At 41.9% G+C, this 10,528-nt stretch overlaps 1 protein-coding gene across 11 annotated transcripts in view; it reads left to right on the forward strand.

Annotated features, from left to right (window-relative positions):
* The window catches only part of pou2f1b (POU class 2 homeobox 1b), a 30,286-nt gene extending 20,261 nt beyond the window's left edge, over positions 1 to 10,025 (forward strand). For 8 of the 11 annotated variants that reach the window (XM_072686255.1, XM_072686258.1, XM_072686259.1 and 5 more), the window contains 2 exons: positions 410 to 510; positions 1,751 to 10,025. In XM_072686255.1, the coding sequence (XP_072542356.1) occupies positions 410 to 510; positions 1,751 to 2,043 (394 nt within the window). In that variant the 3' untranslated portion in view covers positions 2,044 to 10,025. The remainder of the gene's footprint in view (positions 1 to 409; positions 511 to 1,750) is intronic. The other 3 variants (XM_072686262.1, XM_072686254.1, XM_072686256.1) reach the window with 1 other exon arrangement.
* The last annotated feature ends 503 nt before the right edge of the window (positions 10,026 to 10,528 follow it).

Consider the following 10,528-nt stretch of genomic DNA (forward strand, 5'->3'; position numbering starts at 1 on the left):
CTTAACAGCAGACGCTTAGATTTTTATAGCCAGTAGGGGTGTAAGACAATATAGATATATTGGAAGTATTGCAATATTATATTTTGCAGTTGTATTGATTCTCAAAAACACAGTATTGATTTTTAGTTAGTGATGTAAATGTAACGATTGGAGGCAGACTGTGGTTCATTTAGTGTTGTGTTTAAACGTTGACCACTGAAGACCCTGTCTTCAGATCCAACTGTTGACTATTTTTTTGTTTGTTTTTAATATTCAGTTTTTATACATCCTCTTACTTACAGTATCACAATAAATCTCAGTATATTGAATCGTAACCCCTGTATCGTGATGCATGCCGTATCGGCAGGTTCTTGCCTATACGCAGATCTGATCGAGTGGAAGTATTAAATATGTATGTTTTGTGGTTTAGTGGGGCTCTGCTGAGTCTGGCTCCTGGTGGTCTGGGCAGCGCGTTGAGTCCAGCACTGATGAGTAACAGCACCTTGGCCACTATCCAAGGTGTGTGGAGCGGCAAGTACACCTGTTTTTTTCATATTGCTCTGCATGGCTTCAGGTGCTTCTGAGTCACCTGTATTTGTAGTAATAGCAAAGCTTTGCTGCTTTTTGAAAGTAACTATTCATTATAACGTAAAAAGGATTCCATGGTTCTCACATGGGGTTCAAGTAAATCATTTACAGAACCTTTTGATGAAGCAAATTATGTAAAAAAAAAAAAAAATCTCTATTGCTGTAAACTTGCTTTTAGACCAATGTTCTGGTCACCCCCCCCCCCCCCCCCCCGTTTATTGACCTATTCAGAGGGGTTCTTATATAGCTACCGTTAGATACCAAAAGCACTGGCTCTGCTGAACTGTACAGCACCACTTAGTGTTTGTAAAAGTACCTGGTTTTCATATGTTAAATCTAATACTTATTTTATATTATTTTCAAATGATGATGTATTACACACTAATGGAGCACTTTATTAGGAAGACTATACTAATGCTGGGCCTCTATTTGCTCTCAAAGCAGCTTCAATTCTTTGTGGCATAAATTCCACAAGGTGTTGAAAACATTCCTTTGAGATTCTGGTCTGTGTTGGTGTGATATCATCACACACAACTCTTCCATTTCACCACATCCCAAAGGTATCCTATTGGATTCAGATGTAGTGATTGGGAAAGCCACTGAAGAACACTGCTAGGAGTAGCCATTAGAAGACGAGTGCATTGTGGTCATGAAGGGATGCACCAGTCATGGTCAGCAACAGTACTCGAATAGGCTGTGGTTTTCAAGCCATGATTGATTGGTATTAACAGTCCTAAGTGAGCCAGGACAACATTCCCCACTTCACCTCCATCAGCCTGGACTGTTGACATAAGGCAAGTTGGGTCCATGCCTTAATGCTACTGTTGCCAAAATCCCAGCAGAAGGCAACATTTAGTCCCACCAGACTACATTTTACCAGTCTTCAGCTGTCCAGCCTCTGGCGACTGCAGCCTCAGCTTTCTGTTCTTGGCTGAAAAAAATGTGGAACCCAACGTGTTTTTCTGCTGAAGGTTTGATGTTTTGCACATCCTGAAATTCTTTCCTGCTCATCGATATCATGCAGAGTGGTTATCCGCACAGCCATGTAAAAGTCTTCCTAATAAATTGCTCAGTGAATGCAAATAGATCAGGAGATTTAGATATGATTGTTTGAACACATGCTCCAACACCCCTGATCCATAGTAAAATTACTGTGTAATTATTCAATTCTCCTTCCCCACAGCTCTGGCATCTAGCGGGACTCTGCCCATCACTTCTCTGGACGGCAGTGGTAACTTGCTGTTCGCCAACGCCAGTGCCGGGAGCACGCCCAACCTGGTGACGGCACCGCTTTTCCTGAACCCCCAGAACCTCTCTCTGCTCACCAGCAACCCGGTCAGCCTGGTGTCTGCTGGTGGGGCCGCGGGGGCTGCCGGAGCCCTCAACCTGCATGTTGCCGCCGACACCCACCACAGCGCTGTCACTACGGCTACCGTGCCCGCCTCCACAATCACCACCGCCTCCAAGGCCCAGTGAAGGCTCTGCCCATTTTCTTTTTCCTCCTTCACTTCCTTCTTCCTCTAACCTCTCCTTCTCTTCATCAATCGTTATTTAATCCCTTTGCTACCACCAAAAAGAAACTCAAAGGAGGTTTTGTATTGTATTATTATTGTTATTCTTTTAGTGTTTTATTTTAGTCCTATTTCCCTCATCCATTTTATTTAAAAAAAAAAAAATTTTTTTGGCCTTGTTGCCTGCTTTTGATTTTTTTTTTTTCACATAACAACCTTCACGAATGTTGGCATTACCAGAGAGCCTGGTGTAAAAGGTAGCCGAAACTGGACTGCCCCTGGTCTACACTCTTGTTCGCTTGGTAATGCAAAGGCGCGTGTTTGCTTTGAGTGAGCTTGCCTCGCTCCTCTCATAACTTTACCTACTTTTAAAATCTTCTTTTTTGCTTTTATACACTCCTAACCAAAAATATGTATTGTTGATTTTAACGACTTGTCGCTCCTTACTGATGGCGTCAATAGTCTTTGTTTTAATCATCATCATTATCATCATTGCTAAGGAAGGTGTCCGACACCTCATGATTTGAACGGTTTCTTTTCGAGGCACTGCTTTGCGGGCCTTCGGGACATTTAAGTCTAATCTTTCTAGAGATTTCCTTTAGGCTTCCTGTGGTTTATTTTCTCTGATACAGCTTTAGACTTCTATCATTCTCACTTGTGGTTTCAAGGCTTTAAAGGAGTAATAAGTGGCTGCGATACGGTTTCATTGCTTTAAGGAATCGTTTGACTCGTCTCGGTCTGGAAACACTGATTTTAACAACGGAAAAAAAAATCTCAATACTCGGTAGCAGATTTTTCTTTTTCTTTTTAATTTTTTTAAAACGCATTCAAGCGTGGGTCTGACATGCAGACCCCCAAGTTGGGCGTTTTTACGTAATACTAATAGCTTTAAAGGATCGCGCGAGCGGTCCAGCAGAGAGGACGCTTTCTGGGCGGGTGACGGGTCGCCGTGTAGACTTCAGTCACTTGTAAAGATCACGCACTGAAAGCTCCAGGAACTGTTGTGCTACTGTAAGCTAGTGGTGTGACCGTATGATGTCGTCTAGACTGTGACCTGTATTCGTCCCAAAGTCCATCAGCCTCTTATGGTCTTCCCGACACTGGGTGTGCGTTCCGCGTGGTCTCCTGGGTTTGTTTTTTGTTTTATTGGGTTGCATGGGACGATGGCACCCAAGGCGCGGTGGGCGACCGGAACAGTTCACCGGGGCAGAATGGCGGGGCTGTCCTCTGTCCAGGAGAATTTTTAAGGTGTTTGTTTTTCTACTTGTGCACAGTACCTGTACCAAAAAAAAACTGGATTTGTGAACTGCAGTCTGCCTGGATCCGTCACGCTTTGAGGAAGAGGTTCTTTTTTTATTTCCGAGGCCCTTGGCAGGCCTCGCTGTCGAGATATACCAAAAATATTTGTTAAGAAACTTGTTGCTGTATAATACCATTGTAGCGTAGCGTAAGTCTAAATATTTATGAGCGGAGAGGCTCTTGGTAGACCACAGGAAAATATGATAATGCAATATTTTGAAGATCATTTCCAAAGACGAAAACTTTTTTTTTTTTTTTTTTTTTTTTTTTGAGTTTTGATTTTAGTTGAGATGGCTCTCCCTGCTCTGCTCTGTCTCGTCAGTGCAGCTAACCAAATAACCCGAGTGGATAGGGGAGGGTGGGGTTCATAAAGGTTCGGAGGCGGTCAGGACCACATGCTGCAGTGATTTAACCCCCCCCTTTCAAAGTAGCCTGGCCGCCTCCCTGGTGGTCATTTAGAAGTCTTTTCAAATGAGAATGAGAAAGCTAAGCCAGTCTCTCTCTCTCTCTCTCTCTCTCTCTCTCTCTCTCTCTCTCTCTCCCTCTCCCTCTCCATAATAAAGTTAATATATTTGGAAGATGTGGTGTGAGTGGACAGAAGCGTTGCCAGTGCGTTTGTTTGCCTTACAGGCTCTTTCTTGTTTTCGATGCTTTTTCTCTCCCCACCCCCGTGTAGTTGTAAGATGGCAGGCTGTGTTTTGATTGGTTTGATTCCTTAGTAGACTGAAATATCCACTATGGAGGCAGGTTGGGACCGCTGCGTTAGGAGCTTTAGCAGGCCGGTCTTGCCGGCCCCCCACCCTCTTACCAATGTAATTCAGCCATGACGTAAAGCTTGAACCAAAGTCGTTTTCTCGCTAGCTGCTGTGCCTGTGGGGTCCAGCGAGACGCTGGCCACACTATCACTACTCTACACTACTGATAATACGTCCTCATCTCTTACTCTTACTGCTCCTATTTACCAAACACCTACGGCTTATAGTGAACGTACGTACTAAATGATCTGTGTGTTCAGCTTTAAAAGTGAGATGTATAGCTTTGTGCAGTGCTGACCTTTTTTATTTTATTTTATTTTATTTTTTATATATAAAGCCCTTGATATCAGTGTGTAGTGATCCAAAGACTTCTCTAAGGGCCTTGTCTGAGTAAGTGCTGTTGAGATCCATTGTCTTACAACATTCGTAGTCATAGAGAGGCTTCTCTCCAAGCATTGCACCCTCAGTTGAGTTCACTGGAATCCGCTCACGCGTTCATGATCGTGCCACTGCAGCATCTGAAACCTGTGGAAGGCGAAAGTGGGGGGAAAAACGAAAAACTTACACACACAATTTGCACCACTATTTGAATACCCCTGGTAAGGGTGGGCATTATGACCTAATATTATTATTATTATTATTGTTATTATTATAATAAAAAGGGGTCCCTAATCTGTTTTAATGCACTATTGAGTGCGTCGACCATTCGTCTGATTCGTTAAATGGAATTTCAATGGGATTTTGAGGGCGCTACATTCGCGGACAATACATTTAGTAATTTCTCGTGAACAGCGTAGCTCACTACATTAGCCGAGCATAGACCAGAATGCATTGCGCACACATGTTGAGGATGTGCATTCATAAATGTGCAAAAGTAATGAGTGAGAAGGGATCCATTTTGGTCACGGCCTGGAAATTTTACTGCTCTAGGGTCAGTTAATCTAGACCAATTATGCTCTCTTAGTGATGTAATGCACACGTTGTTCAGTGTTCAGTAAATGCACTAACTATATCTACGGTGTTTAAAAAAAAAATAAATATTGTAAGAAATTGTGGCCAAATTTGATCATGACAACAATTAATATAGTCATATTGCCCAGTCCTGCCCTCTGGGTACTCCCACATACCGCTCAAAGCTTGGCATAGCACTGGTGTGTACGTATACATAGAGACACCCAGGCTGTAATGGTACATACGTGTGGTATACTGAAGGATTACTACTGTTTTCTCTTCAGCTGTCCCATAGTAAAGGTACAGTCAGGACTCATATTTTCTTATTTATTGATTTTAATTTTTTTTTTAATATATAATGGGCTGTATTCCTGGCTGCTGATACACCCTTCATCCTTCAATAGTCATATGTGCTTTATGTCGCCTGTCAACTAGACCACATGTTACACGTAACCGATGAGCTCCAAGCATGCCGATGTTTCTGTTGTACCTCTGAAAGCTCACTGGCGTACTGAATATTCACCCGAATACCTGAACAGGTCAGTGCTAGCTTACTTTTTTTATGTTTACCCAACTCACACTTCCCTCACACTTAATTCTGTCTCCAAACTGTTTCTCTCGACCTGTCCGTCACTTCCCTCACATTTTAAAGCTTGTGTTTTTTTGTCTTTCTGTTTTCCTTTTATTTGAATTACCTCATCAGCACTTAAATGGAAGGTTCACTTTCAGCAAAACGGCACCAACAGACAACTCCAGAATGTAAAAGAGCTGTTCGTTTCCTTTTTTTTTTTAGTTTTTTTTCTAAATTCTCAGCAGATGCATTTTAGTAAAACATGGGAAAAAAACAAAACACAGATGTAATGAATAATGTCAAGTCAAACTACTACTGCTTTTTCAAGTACTACTACTAAAGGGTATCTCCAGGTTAACCAGTTACTATTATTTTATTATCCTACTTGCCAAAGTTTGAAAAAAAGAAAAAAAAAAAAAAAAAAAGGCCTTTGTCTTTGCGGCTGGGTTGATGTCTCATTGCTGCTCACTCCGCTGGTTCTGTCTCGAGGTTGCCTCGGTGGCCTCGTGGGACTTGTAGTTTTTGTGTAGTTGATGTATCTCGGTTTGATTTTAACGCAGTGGTGTGGTGACCGGTGGTGCCGGGGACCATGAGAAGTTACTGAAATATTTATCTGAGGAACGACACAAAGAGTTAGAGAAAGAACTTTTTTGTTTTCTTTTTGTTTTGTTTTTGCTTTCTTTTTCTTTTTTTTGTTGTTTATTTTCTAAATTCTATATATATACGCATATGTAATATACTCATATTTTATATTTGAACTATTATCAGAACTGAATGTAGTGTTTTGTCATGCTTATTCACTTAAAAAAAAAGGAAAAAAAAGCTAAAAAATATTTTTATGATAGCAATTCTGAATAACTCTCAAGACCAAAAATGAAGACCACACCCCTCAGATGTGGGACGGCCGTCGTTGAAGCCCCTCCCACACTGAGACGAGCAGTTGTTTGTTATCGGGAGGGGTTTGCTTTGTGCTACGGTGCTCCCAGCTTTTACTGTTGCTTGGGAAATGGACTCGAATGCACCTATGATCTTAATCTGATTTATTATGTTTTTTTATTATTTCTTTCTTTTTTTTCTTTTTTTTAAAAGACTTGATTTGCTGTGTTGTTTTTAACAATCATTTGAACTTCTTTGCTTTTATTGCCTTGCATTTGTTGTTATTTCTTTGTGTATAGCATGAGGGAGCAACATCACTGGCTTTCTTAGTTTAACAAAATTAACTTATCCTTATCATTTTATGCCTTACTATTATTTCAACACGATTGACGCATTGTAGCAGACGTCGGCGCGAGTGCGTGCGCGAGTGTGTCAATGTGAGTGGATTCTTTTTGTGTATGTGTGCGTGTATATGAGTGAAAGAGGATGCATCCTAGCATGCTTGTATGTCTAACTCACTCGGTGCATATCGACCGTTGGAATAACGCTGTGAGTATTGGACTTTTAGTTTTATTTAACTTGGAGGGTTTTTTTTTCCTGATATTTGGACATGGAAATGTTGCTACCTATTTAGGTGGGACTTGGAAAAAAAAGCTTTATTAAAATCCCAACTCCAGCTGTTGCGCAGGCCAATGGGGTTCTCTTCGTTCATGGTGGTGGTGGGATTGCTTTCGAAAGTTGGTTCTGCATAGAGTAGAATTCCTTGGGATAAATTTGGCTAAACAGTTTGGCCGGATAATTGTGCGGGGAAGGGGGAAGGGAAACAACATTTTTGGATAGCATTAAAGCAGACTGGTGTGATGGCGACCACTTTGGCTGCAAGCTGTAATGCTTTTTAACCTGTGTGATTAAAGATGGCGTTCCGGGGACGGGCTCGGAAAGGACCGGAGCGACTGGGTTCAGCACTTCTGCCGCGGATCTATTGCAGTGTTAGTTGTGAATAAGTGGTCTGATGAGTGTTTGGATGACCTATGTTTTTTTTTTTTTGTTTGTTTTTTTGTTTTTTTTCTGCTCTTGGAATGGCTGGATGCCCTAGTTTGTAGCCGTGTAGTTTCTGGCTTGTGTTTCGCTGCAGTGGGCCTTGATAGGAAAAGCCCGTCGCTAGGAAAAGTAAAGAAAAGGATTAAAATAAAGAAAAAAAAAAGGATAATGGCGGAAGTGGCCATGCACCAGATGGGAGTGCTAGGTGGTCTGGGTAAAGGAGCTGTTGTATACCTCATTTCTAACTCGAGACAGAGCGAAAAAACTTGCTTTAATCTACTTTAAAAAATGAAAAAAAAAAAAAAAAACATTTAAAAAAATATAAAAAAAAAAAGAAAGACAGTCCCGGAGAAGCCTGCAGACTTCCATTTAGTGTGCGGGGGAGGATCTAGCGACTGTTGCGAAGACGCTACACCCACAGATGTACGTTCATGAATGTTACCATGGTGAAGTAGGATTGTTGGCTTGTTCTGGTAGTGTGTAACATCGCCTCGTATTTATTTGACACCTCAGCATTCGTCTTAGTAGTCAACCTTGTAGTTAATTTTTTTTATGATTTGACAATCGTCTCCTTTTAACGCTTTTTTGTATGATTGTAGCTACAGGGTTTGCTTTGTGTGTGTGTGTGTGTGTGTGTGTGTGTGTGTGTATGTGTGATGTATGTAAATGTGGTGTATGTGGTGGTCTCGCTCACTCTCTTTCTCAGTCTGCTAGACCCTCGCCCTCTCTGTGGTAACCAAAGACTTCCAAAGTGATTGTATGGACTAAACTGTCTCTCCTGGCGCCCTGCCTTTAGCTACGGAGTTGACGTCATTCTTGTGCACACGCTTGCACCCTCAGCTGGGTCTGGGTCAGGGCGCGAGGAGATCTCATAAGGACAGGGGCAGGCTTCTCCAAAGGACTTGTTTATAAAAAAAAAAAAAAAAAAAAAAAGTTAACCCCTTGTTGGCTGGGTGATGTTTGTTAGTACACACCGAAGGACGTCCTGTGCACTCCGCAACCGGCTCAGGATGAACCGTCTCTGTGCTTTGTGCTCCGTTCTCTCATCGTCTTCGTCTCTACGGCTGTAACCAACCAAACTTGTAAATGTCTCAACCAAAAAAAAACAAAACAAACAAAAACGCAGAGGTCACTCTCACTCTCGCCGTAGGTTGTCTGATGATTTCAGTGTGCTTCGTGTTGGTTTCTCTGTCGCAGTCTTTCTCCACGCCTTTCCGTCATCGTGTTTTACTTTCCCTCTTCTCTTAGTTCGACTGATCAGCTGTGCAACTATGCATCGTTGTCCTGTAGGCCGCCGGGGGGGGCTGCGTCTGCGCAGACGCAGCCCTCTCTTTTTAACCAAATGGGTCTTCGGCGTCTCGCGCGACAGCTTTATTCCGAGCGCGAGGGCCGACAGATGTTACAAGCTCTATCCCAAAGCAAAAATCCAAATATGAAACGTTTGACAAACGCAGATACCAAAGATTCCTCTCTCTTATGTTCTCTCTCTCTTTCTCTCTCTTCCACTCCTTCAGCGTGTGTATTAAGGAACGGAACCCAGCTCTGACCTTTAGTCCTAACCTCAGTAATTCCAAAGCTTAGATGTATATTTTGGTATTTTTCTGAGATACTTAAAGAAAACTGAAACGTAACAAAAAACAAACAAACAAACGAATAAAACAAAAAAAAAAAGAAGCAAAAACAAAAAGTTTGTCATTTTAAATTTCTCGTTCGTTGGATGTATTGCTCTTTTTCTGTCACAGCATGGCGTTAATTGCGGAAACTGTCTTACTCTTAGTAGGTTAAAACAAATAGTATTTTTATATGTTTTTGGGTGTGTCAATGTATGTGATATCAGTTTCACTGCCCAAGTTATTATTGTTTTTAAAAAGGAAAAGAGGACAAAAAAACCCAAAAAACAATAAACAGGAAAAGGTTGAAACAAATAAACAAACAAACAAACAAACAAACAAAAAAGATCATGTACATACTGCTTCAGTCTTGGACTTCAAAGTCAAGCCGTTCTGTAAATGGTCATTCGCATTTCCTACAGTCAAAGCTGTGGAATGTGGCCCCACCCCCTCTCTTCCCCTACCCCCTAAAAACAAACCCCACCCTCACCCGTCACATACTGTAGATTGTACTTCTGTACTGCAGTGATGCTGATTCGTTGGATAACTGGCTATCACTACAGACTCGGACTTCGGTGACACTCGCTCTCTCTGTTACTTTATGAACACATGCCTATGACTGGACTCTAAAATGGCTACGTCAGCGTAGCTTAGAACTGAACGATTGTGTAGAAATATGACAAGTATGTGAATCAGGATACATGGTAGATTTGATGCATTTGTCTGCTGTATTTTTTTTCTTTTGATTTTTTTTATAAATATATATATAAAGATAATCTTTTACTGTAACTGTACAGTTTTCTTTTGTTGTAAACATCATTAAACCATTTTCCAAGTGTTTTAATATTGCAAGTGGTCTTGAGTCTTGCCCTGTTTTCAGAGTGTGTTGTTGAACCCCTTGAACCATACGCATCAACATAAAAGGTGTCTCAGAGGGTTCTTTGAGTGATACATAGAAGGTATGTGTTACACCATTTTCTACCCATTTTGAAAGGCCTGTTCCCAACCACCAATCTCTGACACATATAAAGCCAGCGACCGCCTCTTTTGGAGCTACCACTGATGCAGAATCACTAGGTAGCCGGTGCGATCGGTGGAAAGTGAGGCCACCCAGCTATGATAAAACAGCTAACAGACTCCTGTGCTGACCAACCTTACACTTGGAGTGAGGTGGGGAGGAGGTGCCATCAACCCACCCCTGAGAAAGCGAGGCCAATTGTGCTCATTCTGGCTCTGGCTGCTGATGGCAAGCAGCATGACCCGACACTCGAATCAGCCCAAACCAGCCATCCTCAGATCACGGTGGCGGCGCCTTTTAGTCCGCTGGACCACTTGAAGCCCGGTTCT

The sequence above is a fragment of the Salminus brasiliensis genome, chromosome 8 (assembly GCF_030463535.1).
Source record: "Salminus brasiliensis chromosome 8, fSalBra1.hap2, whole genome shotgun sequence".
Lineage (NCBI taxonomy): Eukaryota > Metazoa > Chordata > Actinopteri > Characiformes > Bryconidae > Salminus > Salminus brasiliensis.